The sequence below is a fragment of the Trachypithecus francoisi genome, unplaced genomic scaffold (genome assembly GCF_009764315.1).
Source record: "Trachypithecus francoisi isolate TF-2019V2 unplaced genomic scaffold, Tfra_2.0 Lachesis_group12, whole genome shotgun sequence".
In the NCBI taxonomy this organism is placed as follows: Eukaryota; Metazoa; Chordata; class Mammalia; order Primates; family Cercopithecidae; genus Trachypithecus; species Trachypithecus francoisi.
The window spans coordinates 108,609,360-108,632,271 of NW_022681457.1; the positions used below are offsets into that span (position 1 = coordinate 108,609,360).

General features: G+C 42.8%; 1 protein-coding gene and 1 non-coding gene across 5 annotated transcripts in view; both read right to left on the reverse strand.

The window, feature by feature from the left end:
• The window catches only part of DNAJC16 (DnaJ heat shock protein family (Hsp40) member C16), a 50,626-nt gene that overhangs the window by 26,419 nt on the left and 1,295 nt on the right, over window positions 1-22,912 (reverse strand). For all 4 annotated transcript variants that reach the window (XM_033228203.1, XM_033228205.1, XM_033228204.1 and 1 more), the window contains exons 2-6: window positions 20,490-20,674; window positions 14,805-14,871; window positions 11,960-12,299; window positions 3,573-3,757; window positions 1,276-1,380 (exon numbers count right to left, since the gene is read on the reverse strand). In XM_033228203.1, coding sequence (XP_033084094.1) covers window positions 1,276-1,380; window positions 3,573-3,757; window positions 11,960-12,299; window positions 14,805-14,871; window positions 20,490-20,656 — 864 coding nt within the window. In that variant the 5' untranslated portion in view covers window positions 20,657-20,674. The remainder of the gene's footprint in view (window positions 1-1,275; window positions 1,381-3,572; window positions 3,758-11,959; window positions 12,300-14,804; window positions 14,872-20,489; window positions 20,675-22,912) is intronic.
• LOC117094081 lies at window positions 6,238-6,377 on the reverse strand. The gene has a single exon (XR_004441408.1).

Genomic DNA, 22,912 nt, shown 5'->3' on the forward strand with positions numbered 1-22,912 from the left:
TTTCAGGAATGCTATGGTATTCCATGTGCAAAAACTGTACCAACAAGGTAAACAGAAATAATTCACTTCTTTTTCATAGTTAAGGCAAAATAATCACCTTGAAATCTGTACTGGTCAGGAGGCATGAGTCTGGGGATTACCTGTACTGTAATTAGGTAAGATGGCAGTGACCATGCCACTGGTCAGTGTCAGACACCTTCCTCTGCCATCTCATGTCACAGTGACACAAGAGGTAGTGGGGAGTGTAGGTAGGCTGGGAGTATAGTGGGGGAATCATTCAGAGGGCAGGTCTGAAGTCAAAGGGAATCGTGCTCACCGTGCTGTAGTGAGAACTTGGGTGGGTTATGACTGCTCTAAGCCTCAGTATCTTGGTCTATAGAAACAGGGATAGTGGCTAGGTGTGGTGGCTCATGCCTTTAATCCCAGCACTTTGGGAGGCCGAGGTAGGCGGATCACTTGAGGTCAGGAGTACAAGACCAGCCTGGCCAACATGGTGAAACCCCAACTCTACTAAAATATAAAAATTAGCCAGGCGTGGTGGTGTGTGCCTGTAGTCCCAGCTACTCGGGAGGCAGAGGTAAAAGAATTACTCGAACTCAGGAGGCAGAGGTTGTAGTGAGTCTAGATCACGCCACTGCACTCCAGCATGGTCGACAGAGTGAGACTCGGTCTCAAAAAAAAAAAAAAAAAAAAAAAAAAGCCCAGTGCGATGGCTCACGCCAGTAATCCCAGCACTTTGGGAGGCTGAGGCAGGTGGGTCATGAGGTCAGGAGTTTGAGACCAGCCTGGCCAACATGGTGAAACCCTGTCTCTACTAAAAATACAAAAATTAGCTGGGTATGGTGGCACATACCTGTAGTCCCAGCTACTCGGAAGGCGGAGGCAGAAGAATCGCTTGAACCCAGGAGGTGGAGGCTGCAGTGAGCCGAGATCACGCCACTGCACTCCAGCCTGGGCAACAGAGTGAAATTCCGTCTCAAAAAAAAGAAAAGAAAAAAAAAACCCAACAGAAACAGGGATAGTATCTCCATCACTGGGTTCTTCTGAGGATTACATGATATGTGCATAGAAAGCACTAGCACAGTAACTGGCATTAGTCAGTACCGAATGCAAGATGGTTAAGTAAAATTTCTGGTCTTCAAACATTTCTCATGGAAGAAACTGTTTCTTACAAAAAAGACAAATAGGCTATAAGTTCCAACTCAGAGATTACTTTCTGCTAAAAAAGAAAAGAAAAGAAAAGAAAAGAAACCATTACCCCAGCATAGAAAGTACCTTGTATAACAGTGGCACAATGGGCGTTTGGTCAAACAGAAGGACATGAGGCTTATTCTCTTGCTGCCAGCCAGAGAGGAATCTGACATAATTTTTATTTGTAACCTTAAATTGAAAATAGAATGTTAGTCTCAATATTTAATTCTTAACAATTGTATTATACTCCAGTCAGGAGAAAATAAATCAAATAAGTGTAAAAGATTGCAAAAAATAAAAATGCAGACAACTAATCTTTTTGTCTTCATTTGGCTAAAACTATTAAAAGAATAGTGATATTGATTTCATATTTTCATTGAACTCTTACAGACTGAAATCATAATCCTGTCTGAAACAATTACTGACCATATTATAAAAATTGAGCTTCCAGAGTTGGTTCTCGCTTAATTATAGAGTATACTTCTTAATACACTAGCCAGCAGAAGATAATGCAACACTGCCCCTTTCAATATCTATCTATCTATCTATCTATCTATCTATCTATCATCATTATCTATCAGGCCTCAGTCTCCCATCTATCTGTCTATCATGCCTCAGTCTCCCAGCTTGCCCCTCACCCCTTTTTTTTCTGAGACAGGGTCTTGCTTTGTTGCCCAGGCTAGGGTGCAGTGGCAAGATCATGGCTCATCGCACCCTCAACCTCCCAGACCTCCCAGGATCAAGTGATCCTCTCATCTCAGCCTCCTGAATAGCTGGGACTACAGGCACAAGGCACCATGCCTGGCTAATGTTTGCATTTTTTGTAGGGATTGGGTCTTAGTATGTCGCCCAGGCTGGTCTTCAACTTATGGACTCAAGTGATCCTCATACCTCAGCCTCCCAAAATGCTGGGATTACAGGCGTGAGCCACTACTCTAGGCCAGCTTGCTCTTTTTAAACGGCTTAAATAAAAATAAGGTGGTCCACCCCCTATACATTATATAATTTCATTTATTGTTATCTGAATTGTTCCTTTCCCCCGTTGATATCTTAAAATATTCCTACTGAGAGAAGACATTAAAAACATGAATAAATTATCTAGCTAGAAATTTTTCATAGTCGTTAAAAAAAGTTTATCTTTCCATACTGCATCTAGAATGATTTAAATAAAACTCAAATTTGATCATTTCACTCCTCTGCTCAAACCCCTACAATAGCTCCATCACCCACGGGCCAAGGCCCAAGTTCCTGAAAGGAGCATGGAGGTGTTCTGAGACCCTCACAGGGAGATTCCTAATAACCTCTCTAACCCCCCTAACCCCCTCCTCTGCTGCTCACCAGTGAAAACATCTTACAAAGCAGGCTATTTCACGTCTCCGATTTCTGCCTGCCTGCAACCCAACCCAGTCCAACGGTCACTTCTGCCTTTCCCAGCTCATTAGGATGGGCTCCAACATACTAGAAATAACCACCCGCTTGGGAGCTGCTTGAAACGGCTACATTAATCTATACCAGGCACAGAATAGGTATTTTATATAAATGTTTGAGGATCTATCAGGACAATCTATTATCATTTTAGGAGGCTACAATACTCTCTGACCTTTTAAGTTAACTCCAACAAATATTTCTTCTATAGATAATGATCCCAGCAGGACAGTCTAGGAATAGCACATGTAGAAATATGACGAAAATTTTTTATGTTCACTTTCCCTGGTATTAAGAGAATGAATTATTTAAAGCAAAATGAGAGTCCTTTCCTAGTTACTTTGATCCCTAACTTAAGATATTGAAAAAAATGTATTAGGTGCTTAAATATGGAAACAATAAACCAATGTGAACTTTATCTGGCTTCTTTATTTCAACCTTTTCTTTGTGAAATTCATTCATATTATTGTCACTGTAAGTTTCTAAAGTTTCAAAAATAATACTTGATTTCATGGAATCTGGCATTTTCCACAGATAACGATCGTTAAACATATAACCAAACACAACTAAATTTGAATAAAGACAAATATCTTCACATGAACAAATTTATGAGCCGGAAAGAAAGCCCGAATTCTTTCTAACATGTGATTTAATTTTTTTGTTTAGAAAATAGGGGTCATTTTAGGCTCAGATTCCTATGACAGCGTAAGATCTGCAAGATGGTTATTAATAGGAATTAATTCTTCCAGTCTCTGTACTTCATGTTTCAATTTTTAGTCTCCTACAGACTTCACTTACATGATTTAGTTTGAGTAATTAATTAATTAATATGTGTATTGCCTTCCTCACAATGAAACTCAGGTTTGAGAGGACTACAGAAAATGTTCTGGGCAATTAACAGTCCTAGGTACCTCTTAAACTACTTCTCAGTCATGTTTTCCTTGACAGGTACTTACTTTCTCCACCAAGTTCCCTGGAAGAAGACTTTCTACAAATTGTCGCAGATTTTCACGGACAACTGCATTGTGGAAGAAGGAGATTTTCCCGTTAATGATTCCTAGGATAGAGGGCGTGCTGTGTGCCCCCAGGTGATGCGCCAGGCGTCTCTCATATCCAGCATGGACCACGCCAATTCCTACACCTGAAAAGAATGGAAGATTCAAGTGAAGCCTTTTTATGTCTCCACGGCAGCTGGGAAAAGTGCTAAGTAATTTTTTGGTGTGAAATTGAAATCCCGACCTCATAGGAGATGTCTTTCCTAATAGACTGTCTAGCATTCTTTCACTGCTGGAATTCTAGATGGGTTCAGTTTTTCTGCAGAGCAATCTGGCAATATGTAAGAAGAGTTACAAATGTGTGTGTGTGTGTGTATGCATATACATAAAACAAAGTGGGATCATCTGATACTTATTTCACTTAATACTTGAACAACTTTTCTTGCTCTTTCATCCAACCATATATTTGGAGGGCCAGTTACTCTGCTAACACTGGAGACACATTCAGTATTAAAGGCCAATAAATGTACATTTTCTTTTGGATGTGTACTAGACTTTTTAAGCTTAACATTTCCAAACACGAACCCCTAATCTCCTCCCACAGACCTGTCCTACCCACGCCTTTGCCATTTCAGTTGATGACAGCTCCATCCTTTCATTTACTCAGGGCAAAAACCATAAGAGTCATCTTTGGCTTCTCTTATTTGTTGCACCCCACATCCAATCTGTCCACAAGTCTTGTTGCTTTTCTCTTTAGAAAATGTCTGGAATTCAACTGTTTTTCATCACTGTCATTATATGCCCTGCTCTGAGTCATCATTATCTCTCCTGCCTATGTTGCTGCAATAATATCCTAAATGCTCTCCTCCTATTTCTCCCTGTCTCCTGACAGTCTGTTCTTAACATAGCAGCCAGGCTGCTCCTTCTAAAACATAAAAATGGATCACATCACTCCTCTGCCCAAACCCTGCAAAGACCCATTTCAGTTGGAATAAAAGGCACAAACCTCACAGAGGCCAACAAGATCCTTTGTGTTTGGCCCCTGGTTCCCCATGCCCTCTTTCTTCTTCCACTCCTTCATCAGCCTGCCCCAGTCCCCAGCATCCTTGCTGTGTTCTGAAGACAGTGGATGCTCCTGCCTCAGGGCCTTGACACTGGCTGTTCCCTCAGCCTGAAGTGTGCATCTCCCTGACTTCTGTGTAGCTGACTTCTTTACCAACTTCAAGTCCTGAATGCAGCCTACCTTGGCACCATATTTAAAACGGTACTCCCCACACTCAGCGTCCATACACAACCTGCTCACTTTCATTTCTTCTGCAGTGTTTACCATCTTCTAAGGTACCACCCACTTACCTTCTGTCAATTGTTTATTGTCTGTCTCCCCTTCTAGAATGCAAGCCTCATGAAGGTAGGGATCCCTGTGTAGTCCACTGATGTATCCCCAGCACCAGACCAGAGCCTGGCACTTAGTAGGAAGGAGCTCACTGAAACTGAGCCATTAATCTATTTAACCCAGAGCCTGGCACATAGTAGGAGCTCACTAAAACTGAGCCAACAATCTATTTAATTCATTCTTTATTGTTGCACATTGAAGTTGTGAGAGAGGAAAAACTAAACTTTTTCCTACTCACACTTGACACAATGCTGTCCCTGACACTCATTGTTTAAGAGAGGGAGTCTCACTATGTTGCCCAGGCTGGTCTCAAACTCCTGGGCTCAAGGGATCTTCCTGCCTCAGCCACCTGAGTAGCTGGGATTCCAGACACGTGCCACTATGCCCAACTCAATGCTTCCCTGTTGACACCACATGCTGTGGGGGTGGGGGTTCCCCATAAATCCTCCAGCAGACACCAACTGGGTATCAACTCAGTTCTGACACTATCTTTTTTTTTTTTTTTGAGACGGAGTCTCGCTCTGTCACCCAAGCTGGAGTGCACTGGCCAGATCTCAGCTCACTGCAAGCTCCGCCTCCCGGGTTCATGCCATTCTCCTGCCTCAGCCTCCCGAGTAGCTGGGACTACAGGCGCCCACCACCTCGCCCGGCTAGGTTTTTTTTTGTATTTTTTAGTAGAGACGGGGTTTCACCGTGTTAGCCAGGATGGTCTCGATCTCCTGACCTTGTGATCCGCCCGCCTCGGCCTCCCAAAGTGCTGGGATTACAGGCTTGAGCCACCGCACCCGGCCAGTTCTGACACTATCTACCCAGAGACAGCGTCAGGCCCCGCAGGTCAAGGGTTCAGTCCCGTAAGACGGCTCCCACTTCAGACGCCAGAAGTCCCAGGTTGTGTCCTGTACTTCTGACCAACTGGCTATAAATTAAAGGGTCCCATGACCCTCCTTGGGTTCAACTAATTTGCTCGAGTTGCTCACAGAACTCAGGGGAACATTCCTTATGGTTACTCATTAGGTATAAGGAATATTACAAAGGAGACAGATGATCAGCCAAAAGGAAGAGAGGCACATGGTATGGTATATGGAAGGGTGGGAGCATCCTGCCCTCCCAGGGCTCGCCACCCTCCAGGCACCTCCATGTGTTCAGTCACCTGGGAACTCTCAAACCCAGTAGTTCAGGGATTAGAGATTTTATATATACATATATATATATATGTTCATGTTTTTGCCCAGTAAATGTGAGGCTAGGACACCCCAGGTGAGGCTCCTTACTCAAACGCCTCTCCCATGGGGGAGGATGCCTGGGCCCTCTACTGTAGGCTCGGCTGAGGGGAGGTGGTGTAGGCTGAGCCCACCCCCCAGGAAACCAAGCCAGAGTTCAGGGATTTTTATGAAGGCTTCATGATGCAGGCGTGATAGATTATTAACTCAATCTCCAGGCCCTCTCCTCTTTCTGGAGGATGAGGGTGAAACTTTCAAAACTTCTAATCATGGTTTGGTCTTTCTGGTGACCAGCTCCCACACAGGGGCCCACTAAGAGTGGCCTAAGTAGAACAAAAGATGGTCCCATCCTGCAGGAAATTCCAAGGATTAGGAGCTCCATGTCAGGAGTCAAAGATCAAATATGAGAGCAACAGATTCTCGTAGCACCCCTACTGATCAGGCAATCTCAAGAGCAACAGATCCTCTTAGCACCCCTACTGATCAGGCAATCTCAAGGGTTTTAGGAGATCTGTGCCAGGAACTGGGAACAAACACCAAAACATACATATATTTCTTATTACAAAGCACAATATTAAAAGTTGCTTTTAGCCTAATTCTTAACATTATAAGGAAAGTTGACAGGCATCCTAGTACATTTTTGTACACACACCTTTGTGCTCTTATGTGCTTATTTTCTAATTAGTAAATTCCTAAAATGAAATTGCTCAGTAAATGGTAGGGATCCCAAACTTAATGTTTTCAAATTGCTAAGCAGACTAAACCAAACTCTCTGTAGGCTACCTGACCGTGACTGTTGCAGTTTCTCAAGGGCAGGAAAGCAGGAGCCTTAGGCATTGTATAGTCCATTTCCCTCATTTTACAGATACAGAGGTTCAGAGAGGTAAAGTGACTTATCCCAGGTTGTAGAGCTGACAAAATTGCAGAACAAGAATCCAAACTGGATTCTTCTCTAGAGCCAAGTACAGTACACTGTATCACACTGCAGTCATTAAAAATAACTATGGAACAATGTCAATAAATGGAAGTACACAGAGAATTATGTGAGCAGAAGAAAGAAAAAGAATAAAGCAGGCACATACACTGGGAGATCTGGTCATTCGTAAAGACAGAAGAGACATCACCTAGGGAGGTCAAGTGGCTATAAGACAAAGGCCCAAGGGAGAGATTATCATTTCCTGAGTGCTTTATCACACCTCGGGCTTAATATACATCATACTTTTCGTACTCACAACCACTCTGCAAGGTAAGTATTGCTATCTTTATGGCTGAGGAAACTGAAGCTGGGGGACGAGGAGGCATCATGATTTGTGTGCAGTGTTTACCAGGATCTGAATTTAGTTCCAGCTGACCACAAAGCCTGGACTTCTTACTGCCTCCAGTGACCACTTCTGCCCCAGGTTCTGAACATTACAGGGATCAATTTCTGAGAGACTGACTCACCCTAAATGACCTTACCAGGGATTGCTATATAGATTGAACGCCAATTTATGAACTGATCCTGGGAAGTATGCCTTTCTAGTAACTGTGCCACTCAGTATACTTTCTACCAGTCCGAGCGCACACAGAAACCTGAATTAGAAACTGACAAGTTGGCTGGGCACAGTGGTTCATGCCTATAATACCAGTGCTTTGGGAGGCTGAGGCAGGAGGACCGCTTGTGACCAGGAGTTTAAGAGCAGCCTTCACCATCTCTTTCCTGTCTCCCGGAGTTTAAGAGCAGCCTTCATCATCTCTTTCCTGTCTGCTGGAGTTTAAGACCAGCCTTCACCATCTCTTTCCTGTCTCCTGGAGTTTAAGACCAGCCTTTATCATCTCTTTCCTGTCTCCTGGAGTTTAAGACCAGCCTTCACCATCTCTTTCCTGTCTCCTGGAGTTTAAGACCAATCTTTACCATCTCTATTTCACCTATAAGGAAATCGAGACATGGAGAGGTGAAGTAATTTGCCCAGGGTGACACAGCTGGCAAGTGACGGTGATGGGATTTGAACCCAGGAGGTCTGGCTGTGGGCTCTGTGACGATTAACGTGGTAAGTCTAAAAAAAAGTTAGCTGGGCATGGCAGTGTGTGCCTCTAGTCCTAGCTACTTGGGAGGCTGTGGCTGGAGGAATAGAATAAAGAATGATAAATATTTGTTGTTTTAAATTTGTGGTTTTTTCTTTTCTTTTCTTTTTTTTGAGACGGAGTCTCATCCTGTCACCCAGGACAGAGTGCAGTGGCGCGATCTCGGGTCACTGCAACCTCTGCCTCCCTGGTTCAAGCAATTCTCCTGTCTCAGCCTCCCCAGTAGCTGGGATTATAGGCACACACCACCATGCCCGGTTAATTTTTGTATTTTTAGTAGAGACAGGGTTTCACCATATTGGTCAGGCCGGTCTCAAACTCCTGACCTCAGGTGATCCACCTGCCTTGGCTTCCCAAATTGCTGGGATTACAGGCGTGAGGCAACATGCCCAGCCACTTTATTTTATTTTATTTTTTGAGACAGAGTTTTGCTCTGTCGCCCAGGCTGGAGGTGCCACTTTATTTTATTTTATTTTTTTTGAGACAGAGTTTTGCTCTGTCGCCCAGGCTGGAATGCAGTGACTTGATCTCGGCTCACTTCAACCTCCACTTCCTGGGTTCAAGCAATTCTCCTGCTTCAGCCTCCCGAGTAGCTGAGATTACAGGCACGCGCCACCACACCCGGCTAATTTGTGTATTTTTAGCAGAGACAGAATTTCACCATGTTGGCCAGGCTGGTCTCGAACTCCTGACCTCAAGTGATCTGCGCATCTCAGCCTATCGAAGTGCTATGATTACAAGCGTGAGCCACCATGCCTGGCCAATCTGTAGTATTTTTCTTCCTGAAAAGATATTTAAAGACAGGTGCAGTGGCATGCACCTCTAATCTCAGCTACTTGGAGTTGGAAGCAGCAGGATTGCTTAAGCCCACGAGGTTGAGGTTGCAGTGAGCCATGATTGTGCCATTACACCCTGGCCTGGGCAAAAGAATGACGTCTCTTAAAAGAAAAAAAAAAAAGCAAAGCATATGTGACTTATTTCAGAAACATTATTTGATTTTTATAGAACTGATGCTTCTGGCTAATTTTCATACGCTGGGGAATTAAAAATATTATACTGATGCTGTGAGAGGGTCTTCCATGCACTAGTAAACATCTGTCATATCCATAATTTGAGATGCCAAACAGCTCTCACTACGCAATCCTAAACACATATCACATCCTTTAGGGAAGTTCTTTTTCCCCCTCAGCTGCATATACACATTTATTTTCTCTCCACCTCTGAATAGGCACAGAGCCAACTGGAAGAATGTGCCACTGAAATGTGGCTAATTACAAACCGGCTGGTACACTAACCACAAGATGCAAAACAATGTGAACGGAAACAAAATCAAGAACACACAGCTAAAGCGGAAAAATGCATATTTTCATCAATATTTAGGCTGACCTTTTTTATAGACAGTATAAGACTCTTACCTACTTAGTAATCCTTGAAAGATAGGAATTACTCTTTTTTTTTTTTAAGATGGAATTTCACTCATGGCCCAGGCTGGAATGCAATGGTGTGATTTTGGCTCGCTGTAACTTCCAACTCCAGGGTTCAAGGGATCCTGCCTCAGCCTCCCGAGTAGCTGGGATTATAGGCACGTGCCACCACATCGGCTAACTTTTTATTTTTACTAGAGACAGAGTTTCACCATTTTGGCCAGGTTGTTCTCGAACTACTGACCTCAGGTAATCCACCCGTGTCGGCCTCCTAAAGTGCTGGGATTACAGGCATGAGCCACTGTGCCCAGCCAGGAATCAGTCTTTCTTTTTTTAATTTTTTTTCTTAAGACAGAATCTCGCTCTGTCACCCAGGCTAGAGTGCAGTGGTCCGGTATCAGCTCACTGCAACCTCCGCCTCCCGGGTTCAAGCGATTCTCCTGCCTCAGCCTCCGGAGTAGCTGGGACTACAGGCACCCGCCACCACTCCAGGCTAATTTTTGTATTTTTAGTAGAGATGGGGTTTCACCATGTTGGCTAGGCTGATCTCAAACTCCTGACCTCGGGATCCACCTGCCTCGTCCTCCCAAAGTGTTGGGATTACAGGCATGAGCCACTGTGCCCAGCAGTTTCTCTTTTTAAACAGGAAGTCATGGTGAATAAATTGCCAAACCCAGGTAATCACTGCCTGATCATCCAAATCAGGTTTCCCTAAAACGATATTTGATTTCAAGATATTCAACCTCCAGGCCACGCTGACAGCTCTGCCTGCACCTTCCAGTAAGCACTAAATGTGCAGAGATGATTGAGGTATGTTTCTTATTTGAGTTTCCTGGGCACAAGGACATGATTTACTTATTTCTGAAGCAGTATAGCACAGTGTTGAAGACGGTCAGACTCCTGGGTCCAACCCAATACTGATGCTTACGGGTAGTGTTAACGATGACTTAGTTCCTTAACTTTCAATGCCTTAGTTCCCTCACCCGTAAAATAGGGATAATAATAGTCTCTCCTTTATTGAGTTGCTTTGGGTACAAAAATAATGCACAGAAAGCATTTACCACAATGCAAGGGAACTGAAATGTCCAATAAAAATTATTATTATTATATACCCTTACGTGTCTAATACAGTAATTGGAACATGAAAGTTGACTGAGAAAAGAAGTTTCAAATGAAGGCATCTGTTTCATGGGCAAGGTGTTAGAAAATACAGAAGGATTTTTTGTCGTCTTTGTCTACTCCTTCAGCAAAACATTATTCCGTACTTGCAAATGTGAGGTTGGTGTTAATTCTGTGTATATATTTTCTCTTCAACCAAATGGTGAGCTTAAGGTCAGGGATGGTGCTAATTCTGGACCCTCTTCCACAGCACACTTCTCTTTAAACATTGGATGCTTTTACACAGTAGTTTTTACCAGTGTGTGACTGAAGATTCCTTAGCTGACTTCCAATCCCCTTCAAGGCTCACCTCACAATAAGTAAAAAAATTGGTGCTTCAGAGTCACAGAGTTGAAGAAAGCAGACTAATACATTTAAGAAAGATTTTTAAAAAGGGTTTATAGAATAGGCGATTTAAGGCCGGGCGCAGTGGCTCAAGCCTGTAATCCCAGCACTTAGGGAGGCCGAGACGGGCGGATCACAAGGTCAGGAGATCGAGACCATCCTGGCTAACATGGTGAAACCCCATCTCTACTAAAAAAAAAATACAAAAATCTAGCCGGGCGAGGTGGCAGGCGCCTGTAGTCCCAGCTACTCGGGAGGCTGAGGCAGGAGAATGGCGGGAACCCGGGAGGCGGAGCTTGCAGTGAGCTGAGATCGCGCCACTGCACTCCAGCCTGGGCGACAGAGCAAGACTCCGTCTCAAAAAAAAAAAAAAAAAAGAATAGGCGATTTAAAAAATTTGCTTTGGGGCCGGGCATGGTGGCTCACACCTGTAATCCCAGCACTTTGGGAGGCTGAGGCAGGCGGATCACTTGAGGTCAGGAGTTCGAAACCAGCCTGGCCAACATGGCGAAACCCTGTCTCTACTAAAAATACAAAAACTAGCTGGGCGTGATGGTGGGCGCCTGTAATCCCAACTACTCGGGAGGTTGAGGCAGGAGAATCACTTGAACCTGGGAGGTGCAGGTTGCAGTGAGCCGAGATCACACCACTGCACTCCAGCCTGGGCAACAGAGCGAGACTCCATCTTGAAAAAAAAAAAAAGTCATCTACACAAATATCTTTCAATGAATAAGATTATCTTACCCAATTCTTCCAGTTCTTGAACGACTTCTTTCCACACAGGCTCAATATGAATGCAGCTAAAGCACCAATCGGAGGTGATCTTGATGAGGTAGGGTTTCTTAAAGCTATCTGGAACCACTTCATTCACATAATGTGAAAAGTGCAATAAATACTTTTCGTCAATTGAGTCCCGCCGTTCAGAATTAAAAGGGAAGTGAAAAAAGGACTCATCGAAATAAAAATTTTCATGGAAATGGCGGAAACGATACTCGCGCTGCTGTTGCTGCTTCTGGTAGCCCTGGTTCTCTCCAGCGTCTCCATATTGATCATAATTTGATCTCTTTTCTTCATTTGAAAGAATCTATAAAGGAAGGAAAAAGAAATCTAAACAACAACAAGAGGTTCATCCACAAGATTTTTTTTGTAAGCAGCTTGAAAGACATAGGAAGAAAATAAACGCAGCCAGGTGTGGTGGATCACGCCGGTAATCCCAGCACTTTGGGAGGCTGAGGCGGGTGGATCACCTGAGGTCAGGAGTTCGAGATCAGCCTGACCAACATGGAGAAACTCTATCTCTACTAAAAATACGAAAATTTAGCCGGGAGTGGTGGCGCATGCCTGTAATCCCAGCTACTCGGGAGGCTGAGGTAGGAGAATCGCTTGAACTCAGGAGGCAGAGGCTGAGGTGAGCCGAGATGGTGCCACTGCACTCCAGCCTAGGCAACAAGAGCAAAACTCCATCTCAAAAAAAAAAAAAAAAGAAAAGAAAAGAAATGCAAAAATTATGACATGATTATGGGAGGTCAAGGTTTGGAGGATACTTTGAAGTCAGGAGTTCAAGACCAGCCTGGGCCACATAGCAAGACTTCGCTACCAAAAAAAAAAAAAAAAATTGGCCAGGCATGGTGATGCCCGCGTGCCTATAGTCCTAGCTACTTGGGAGGGTGAGGTGGGTGGGAGACTGCTTGAGCCCAGGAGTTCAAGGCTGCAGTGAGCTGTGATTGCATCACTATACTCCAGCCTGGGTGATAGAGAGAGACTATCTCTTAAGAAAAAACATTATGACATAATTAGATATTCTTTTTCTTTTTGAGACAGGGTCTCACTCTGGCACCCAGGCTGGAGTGAAGCGGCGTGATCACAGCTCACTGCAGCCTCCACCTCCCAGGGTCAACCTTTCATCTCATCCTACTGAGTAGCTAGGACCATCAGCATCATGCCACCACACCCGGCTAATTTTTGTATTTTTCGCCATGTTGTCTAGGCTGGTCCTGAATTCCTGAGCTTAAGTGATCTGCATGCCTCAGCCTCCCTAAGTGCTGGGATTACAGGGCGTGAGCAGCCACCGGGTTCAGCCGATTAGATATTCTAAATGCAGTCATTCAAAAGAATGAGAAACTCTTCTTTCACTAGAGAAACATTAAGGAACATTCAAGACTAAAATATTTCAGTTTAGATACTCATGCTCATCTTGGCATTAAAGATTTCAAACTACCACAACATTAAACACTTCAGCAAAACAAATAAAACATAACATAATGTTGATCACCAGGGCTCAATGACAGGAAAATTGACGTGGTCATACCTGGTTAGTTGGACTAATTCAAACTAAGATAAGAAAAGCTATGAACACCAAAAATGTAGCTGTAGTCTAGTGCCTTGTCTGTTAGTTGATATTGTTTTACAAAATAACTTTGAAGTCTAAAATTCAGGGATCTGTTTTAGGATGATGATATGTTATTCCATGAGCTAAGCACTGTCTGCTGAAGGGCATTCCCTACACAAATCAGAAAGCCACTGAATTCTCTTTTATGCATATTCTAGACCAATCTACTTCAGCTGACGTGTTGGAAAATTATTGAAAATCTTGTGGCCGGGCGCGGTGGCTCAAGCCTGTAATCCCAGCACTTTGGGAGGCCGAGACGGGCGGATCACGAGGTCAGGAGATCGAGACCATCCTGGCTAACACGGTGAAACCCCGTCTCTACTAAAAAAATACAAAAAATTAGCCGGCGAGATGGCGGGCGCCTGTAGTCCCAGCTACTCGGGAGGCTGAGGCGAGAGAATGGCGTAAACCCGGGAGGCGGAGCTTGCAGTGAGCTGAGATCCGGCCACTGCACTCCAGCCTGGGCGACAGAGCGAGACTCCGTCTCAAAAAAAAAAAAAAAAAAAAAAAAAAAAAAAAAAAAAAAAAGAAAATCTTGTGTTTAAATGTATTTGTTACCTTGTGCCACTTTAATAAATATAGGCAATTTGGTATATTCAACGTAAATTTCTAAGAAGGCAACAGAGACATACACAGATATACTCAGGGTAATTCTACAATTCTAGTTAAAACCTTTAAAATAGGCCAGTTTTTCAAAGAGCTTAAGTGTTCAGGCACTTGTTTCGATACACTGCATGTGGCCAAATATGTTCTATTATTTTTTATTTTATTTTATTTTATTTTGAGACAGAGTCTCCCTCTGTCACCCAGGCTGGAGTGTAGTGGCTCGATCTCTGCTCACTGCAACTTCTGCCTCCCGGGTTCAAGTGATTCTCTTGCCTCAGTCTCCTGAGTAGCTGGGATTACAGGTGCATGCCACCACGCTCGGCTAATTTTTTTTGTATTTTTAGTAGAGACGGGGTTTCAGCATGTTGGTCAGGCTGGTCTCGAACTCCTGACCTCGTGATCTGCCCGCCTCAGCCTCCCAAAGTGCTGGGATTACAGGCGTGAGCCACAGTGCCCAGCCTGTTCTATTATAACCTAGAAGCTGGATCAAGGGCATGTGGAACATGACCTTTCTGAGAACTTTACGAAACTCATCACCTCCTAAGGCATATTTTATAAGAGCTAATGGATGTATCACAAAGCTGCACACGATACCTCGTAAGCCTTACTGATTTGAATGAACTTGTCTTCCGCTCCAGGATCTTTGTTTTTGTCAGGATGCCTGAAACACAAACAGGCAGGAACTGAGAATAGATTTAACTTTTAATGCACACTCATTTAATGTCCTTGTCCACACAGTTCACTATAGAGGCAAATGGAGGGCTATTTTGTTAGGAAAGTTTCTTAAAATAAATGGTAGAGGCAATCAGTTGCTTTACATGACTATTATCAATGAAACTTTGAACCAGGCATTTCTTTCCCAAAGCACTCCAGTGGGGCACGTTTTCAAAGCACCATATAGCACTGCAGCATTTCACAGAGAAAAGGTGGGATATGGTGCATGTCTGTACACTGCTCCCAAACACTGCTAAAGCTGGGTGAAGGCTAAATCATTTATCCATAAGAACCCATGTCTTCTCCTAGGATGGCAACATTTCAACTCAATGCTAGAATGATATTGGGATGCTAGAATGCTATTGTTTCTTCCGGTAACACAGGTAGACATGAGAAATAGTTTTTAGGATAGACTAAATTCATTTAGTAACAATCAGATTTCAAACTGCACTTGTGCCTGACTTTCAAATTAGAACATTTTTCATTATTATTGTGGCTATCTCATTCTGCCTATGATTGCCTTTTACCTGTATAAAGATTTCAAGGCCACTTTTTTTCTTTTTTTGAGACAGGGTCTCACTCTGTTGCCCACACTGCAATGTGATGGTACAATCTCGGCTCACTGCAACCTCTGCCTCCCAGGCTCAAGCGATTCTCCTGCCTCAGCCTCCCGAGTAGCTGGGATTACAGGTCTGCGCCACTATCACCCGGCTAATTTTCATATTTTTAGTAGAGATAGGGTTTCACCATGTTGGCTGGGCTGGTCTCAAACTTCTGACCTCAAATGATCCACCTGTCTTGGCCTCCCGAAGTGCTGGGAAAACAGGCGTGAGTCACCGTGCCCGGCCTCAACGCCACATGTTTAACATTTTTTGCCATGCTGTCCAGGTTGGTCTCAAATTCCTGGACTCATGCCATCCTCCTGCCTTGGCCTCCCAAAGTGCTGGGATTACAGGTGTGAGCTACTACACCCGACCAGCTTTGGAGATTTTTAAGTTCTGGAAAGTAAGGGCTAGGTTTATTTCCTTGAAAGTCCCTAAGACCTAAATCAGTGTTTTATACAGATTTATTTTTCAATGTTCACTTTAAGAGACTTTGTATGACAGTATTCTTTACATAATCACTTCTGGTAACTTCTAGTAAATTTCCTCTGACATAGGTTCTAGAAAGAAAAACAATTCACTGGGAAGCAAATGACTATTAAGGATACATCAAGTACAATGGAATAAAAAAATCTACAACTTGATGGATTTATTCTAGCAGGAATATGTTTGAATCAATTATACCACATATTCTGTTTTCTCTACAAATAAGGAAACTCTAAACTGTTGACTGTTGAGTTTAACAGTCATTCCTTCCTTAACCATTTAATCCTTGCTATAAGTATTAGTGGGGGAAAAAAATCTCAGCTAGGCATAATGAAAAGAGCATGACTGCCGGGCGCGGTGGCTCAAGCCTGTAATCCCAGCACTTTGGGAGGCTGAGACGGGCGGATCACGAAGTCAGGAGATCAAGACTATCCTGGCTAAAACAGTGAAACCCCGTCTCTACTAAAAAATACAAAAAAACTAGCTGGGTGAGGTGGCGGGCGCCTGTAGTCCCAGCTACTCGGGAGGCTGAGGCAGGAGAATGGCGGGAACCCGGGAGGCGGAGCTTGCAGTGAGCTGAGATCCGGCCACTGCACTCCAGCCTGGGCGACAGAGCAAGACTCCGTCTCAAAAGAAAAAAAAAAAAAAAAAAGAAAAGAGCATGACTTAAGGATGAGATGGAGGCTCCAAAGCATTTCTGGATGACAAAAAAACACCAAAAAACAAAAAAACCAACACAAACCATAACTGTTTTCAATATTCAAACAGGCTGACGGCTGAGTGGATCAAAAATTATGCAATCATACAAATGAAGATTTAACATATAGAACTCTGTAGAAGAAGGGCAGGAAGGGACTTTTTAGGAGAATGAACCAAAGAGAGAGTCTTGAGGGCAGCTAGGTTAGAAACACAGATTCTGAAGCAGAGGAGGGCAAGGCTGAAGAACAGGGAGGAAGCTACAACACTTCCAGCTCATAAGGAATATACTTTCCTAATTGTGGGAGGATACCACAAGGTTGAAGACATTAAAAAACAAAAATTCAGCCATAGGAAAGTGTTGTCCAATGCTATTTTCAGTTAATATGAAATTATCTCAGGAACTGCAATACAATACACAATCTTTAAAATTCAAAGTAGAGGAAATATTGTATGTAGTATCTACTGGCTCTCTAGTTACCTTTTTTTTTTTTTTTTTTTTTGAGACGGAGTCTTGCTCTGTCGCCCAGGCTGGAGTGCAGTGGCCGGATCTCAGCTCACTGCAAGCTCCGCCTCCCGGGTTTACGCCATTCTCCTGCCTCAGCCTCCCGAGTAGCTGGGACTACAGGCGCCCGCCACCTCGCCCGGCTAGTTTTTTTGTATTTTTTAGTAGAGACGGGGTTTCACCGTGTTAGCCAGGATGGTCTCGATCTCCTGACCTCGTGATCCGCCCGTCTCGGCCTCCCAAAGTGCTGGGATTACAGGCTTGAGCCACCGCGCCCAGCCTCTAGTTACCTCTTAAAGGAATAAAAACAAAGACAGAGAAGGTAACACAGCAAAGAATTAGACAAAATCATTTACTGTCCGGTTTATGGCATAACCATGTCACACCAATCTACCATTCTTTGGGTGGGAGGAGTTATTTCTTTTGCTAATGTGGATAACAAACAAAAAATACCTACGATAAAACTTAATTAACGGGAGAGAAACAGAGTTTTCCTAAGGGAAAAAATAACGTCAAATGGGTTCACTAAGCAAAGGAAAATTCTTAAGCAGGCTAAGAAACACCTAGTAAAATGTATCAGAGGAAGGCTCCAGATCCAATTCAACAGTAACCACTTCCTCCTGCTATAGCTCATTCTGAAGTCAAACTGGGAAACACTGCTATTTTCAGTGTATATCAAGCCATTAGTAAGCAAAACTTCAACTATTCCAAGTGGTAAAGCATTGTCATAGCCAAAAACCACAGAAAATAATAGAATAGCAAAATTAAAAACGTAAAGTAAAATTTTAGACTTTTTCTGGATGACACACTCAATACATTTCTATGGTGATGAATTATTCCTAGAGAGAATCTAATTTAAAAAGTGAAGAATATGACTCATTTAATTAATATCATAACACCCTTTTCAGCTCTGGAAGACAGAAAAGTCAAAGCTATACATTTTAATAGGTCTCACATACTCGAGCTGTCATTTGTGTTCTTAAAACATTGTCAAAGGCTATGCCCTGTCCAAAAGAATGTTGTCACCTTATGAATTCGCTGCAGATTTATATATTTTGCTTTAAACATAAAGAGACAAGAGTCTGAAATGATGTAGCACATAACCTTGGTATAAAGAGTCCCTGGAAGGAGGTCATGTATAATTAGAGACTGCTTTTTTGGCATCCAATTCTGGATTTCTCATGGAATATGGTCTAAAATATTTATTTAAAAATTATATTTTCAATGATCTTTACCTTTATTTCAATCAGTTTAATGATAAAACACACCTGTTCACTGAAGTAGAACAGTGTCAGGCACAGTCACGCATGCAGCCTGCATCACACATCACCTGAATGTGGCAGTTTTGCTTCTGGATAACTTTCTACTGTCATTCAGTTCCTCCCCAGCCAACCACTAGCCCACTCACCCTTACTCATGCCTAGATGTGTAAACCATTAAAAAACAATAAAACAATGGACTACTGATGCAGAGGGTCAAACCATAGAACTCGGAGGTACCACAGATTTACCAACTCTAGGCTTCCATCTTCTCGTCTATAAAACAGAGACAGTGGCTGAGCATGGTGGCTCATGTCTGTAATCCTAGCACTTTGGGGGGCCAAGGTGGACGGATCACTTGAGGTCAGGAGTTGGAGACCAGCCTGGCCAACATGGCGAAACCCCGTCTCTATTGGAAATACAAAAATGAGCTGGGTGTGGTGGTGCACGCCTGTAGTCCCAGCTACTCGGAAGGCTGAGTCAGGAGAATCGCTTGAACGCAGGAAGCGGAGGTTACAGTGAGCTAAGGTCATGCCACTGCATTCCAGCCTGCGTGACAGAGCGAAACTCTATCTCAAAAAAAAAAGAGACACTAATATCCTCCTTCATAGGCTAATTATAAGGTTTAAATGAGATAAAAAGCACAGAACCAGGAGGTTACCATGTAGTAGGTGCTCAGTGATGGTACCCATCCCAAACTTTCTTCCATTCCTCATGGTTGGTAGAGCCAGCTTGGAGTCACCTGTGTCCTTTCCATCCTGTCCTCCTTTTGCTGCTCCCTCTCCATCTATATAATCCAACACTTCTGCTTCTTTGGCACGGTCAAGGCATTGGTGGAAGAAACGGATGACATTTGTCCAAAGTTTTAGATTTATTGCTACCCTGCTAATTGCTATCCTGATAACTACAGGCAAAATTACAATTTTCTGTAAGATTTTTTTTTTTTTGAGACGGGTCTCACTCTGTTGCCCAGGCTGGAGTGCAGTGGCGTGATTATAGCTCACTGCAGTCTCAAACTTGTGGGTTTTTTTTTTTTTTTTTCGTAGAGATGGGGTGTCACTATGTTGCCCAGGCTGGTCTCAAACTCCTGGGCTCAAGAGATCCTCCCACCTCAGCCTCCCAAAGTGCCAGGATTACAAACACGAGCCACCATGCCAGGTCAATTTTTTTTTAAAGTAATATATAGTCAGCCCTGTATATCTGTTGGTTTCACATCCATGGATTCCACCAACCAAAACATAGTATTTTCTATTTTGAAATATTCAAAATATTTAAAAATTGCATCTGTTCTGAACACGTACAGACTTTTTTCTTGTCATTATTCCTTAAACAATAACAGTATAACAACCATTTGCACAGCAGTTACATTGTATTAGGTATTATAAGTTAGAGATGATTTAAACTATATGAGAGGATGTGCAGAGATTATATGCAGGTACTGTGCTATTTTATATAGGGACTTGAGCATCCATGGACTTTGGTATCCCTGGGGATCCTGGAACCAAGACCTCATGGATATCAAGAGACAACTATACTTGGTTTCTGAATTTTTCTTTTTTGGAGGCAAAAGGCTATTACTCTAAACTTTTTTTCAAAGTGTAGAAATTAATAATTTAGAGAATAGGGTTGTATAATGTTCCTGTTTAGCAATTACACTCACAAAGTTACTTTATGAATAATGTATCATGGGAAGGGTAGCATATCCATTATTGACTATATATACATTTTTTTAAATTAAAGTTTCTTACTTTAACATTAAATACGCTAATGATATCTAGGGCAATTCTTTAAGTCAAAGTATTCCTAAAAGGGAGTTTCAGAGTAAACATAGGCTTTGAATCTTATCGCTAACAATTAGAGAACATGAACATTAGCTCTCCTGCATAAAATATTTTAGACAGATATATATATATTGAATATAGAAACAGAGACAAATAAAAGCTAGTCATAATTTAGACTTCATCCCTGCTAAGACTGTTTAGCTTACGTTAAATCTCTATTTCTTTGTTTCACCTACCATTCCCGGGCGAGCTTCTTATAAGCCTTTTTAATATCAGCCTGACTGGCTGTTCGGCTGACCCCTAGGACTCTGTACGGGTCAAAATCCAACGCAGACAGAATTTGCAGGATCAGAACCAGAACTATCAAGAACTGCCAGGAAATGCTCAACTTTCTCACTTCCATTTCTCTTCCTTTCCAGAGCTGAAATGATTGAAGAGGCAATGAGTTTCAGTGGCAGAAACCTGGACAGTCTTGCTTTTTAGGTAAAGGTACAAGATATATAGATGAAAAACAAAACAAACAGAAGGTATTTTGCAGAAAAGTGTCAAGCTGTTGAACTATATCTTAAAATCAAAAACCTCACTACTACTTTTGAGTATCACAAATAGAAACTATTACAGATGAAAAGCTGAGTAATAAGAATAGCAACTCTCCAGAATACTTGGACTAGAAAAGCTTTAGAAATGAATGAAAATGAATGGGATGCAGAAACAATACCTAAATGTGAGAAAACCTAAATAGGATAATCAGGGCGACTACCTCTCAAATACATGATTTCATTTATTCTGATAAGAATAAAGAAAATAAATGGTTTAAGAATACTTCACTGAGTACATATTAAACAAACCCATGAAACTACAAGATTTACCATGCACGAAACTACAAAATGAGATAGTTGTGGCATTCTTGGGCATTAAATAAGTACAAATATGGAGGTGAAACACTAAAAAAACTGTGTAGTTAAAACGCAGTATACTTCAATTCTGTTCTTTCTCACCACACCCATTCAAATAAGAATATGAGAAGCTGCTCTTTAATCATTAGCAATATGGTCTTTTTTTTTTTTTTTTTTTTGACGGAGTTTCACTGTTACCCAGGCTGGAGTGCAATGGCGGGATCTCCGTTCACGGCAACCTCCGCCTCCCAGGTTCAAGCAATTCTCCTGTCTCAGCCTCCCGAGTAGCTAGGATTACAGGCATGCGCCACCACGCTTAGCTAATTTTTTGTATTTTTAGTAGAGACGAGGTTTCACCATGTTGGCCAGGCTGGTTTTAAACTCTTGACCTCAGGTGATCCACCTGTCTCGGCCTCCCAAATTGTTGGGATTACAGGCGTGAGCCATCGCACTGGCCAATATGGTCATTATTAATGGAAACCTCAGATGAGAAAAAGTGGCAAGAAAAAATTCAGTTTTCCAGTGAAGAAGAATTAATGGCAAAGACCAAACAGCAGATGTGGTCTTTAAAAGTTTTAAGCTCGGCCAGCGCGGTGGCTCAAGCCTGTAATCCCAGCACTTTGGGAGGCCGAAATGGGCGGATCACGAGGTCAGGAGATCGACATCATCCTGGTTAACACGGTGAAACCCCGTCTCTACTAAAAAATACAAAAAAACGAGCTGGGCGAGGTGGCGGGCGCCTGTAGTCCCCAGCTACTCGGGAGGCTGAGGCAGGAGAATGGCGTAAAAAAACCCGGGAGGCAGAGCTTGCAGTGAGCTGAGATCCGGCCACTGCACTCCAGCCTGGGCGACAGAGCGAGACTCCAGTCTCAAAAAAAAAAAAAAAAAAAATTTAAGCTCCATCTCTGGTGAGTACAGTGACTTAATTCATTGTGAATTTTGGAAATAATCCTGGCTGGTTAATGAACAGGGTAGTGCTGGAATTGTGGATATTTATACTCCACAATTATGATCGCTGTTACACCCTACGATTTTTTTTTCAATTTATCTTGATTTCTCATAAGGTAATACAGTTTTAAGGTTCAAGTGTCTACTGTGACACCTTACTGAAGAGGGGCAAAGCTATTAACAGTGGTAGATTTCCGTAAGTGCAAGTTTAATGCCGCCTGGGGGTCCTCACAAAATTGACTAATCTGATGATCAATGTTTAAAATTGCATACGTGCTGAATAAAATCCTAAAACAAACCAGTTTCTTCTTTGTTAAGGCAACCTATTATAGCCTACAAAACACGTGAAAGAGATGTAGCTACTGGTTAAGCATATGGGTTGAAGGCTGGGATCTATTCTCCACTACTTTATTACCTTGGGCAAATTATTTAAACTTACTAAGCATCAGCGTCCTTATTCATAAAATGGGAATGAAAACTACTACCTTGAAGGATCATGTGGGGACTAAATGCATCTAAAGGGTTTACTGAGCCCAGAGTCAACAGTCAATAAATGGTCGTTAGTGCTATTATTTCTACCATGCAGTACGATCGCTGCCTTATTTAATTGTGTCAGTTCCTTCCAGTTAGAGGGCCCGAGTGGCGGCGGTCTGGGAAGTTCTTTCGCTGACATGCGAGATAGACGGCGCCGACCTCGGAGCAGCAAACACCTGCCCAACAGGTAGGCTGCCAACCCTCTGGGCAGCATCTCCAGGACCACGAAGAGGCTCCCAGAGACAAGCTTCAGGTCTAAGACCCGCCTCGCGCTCCCGCCG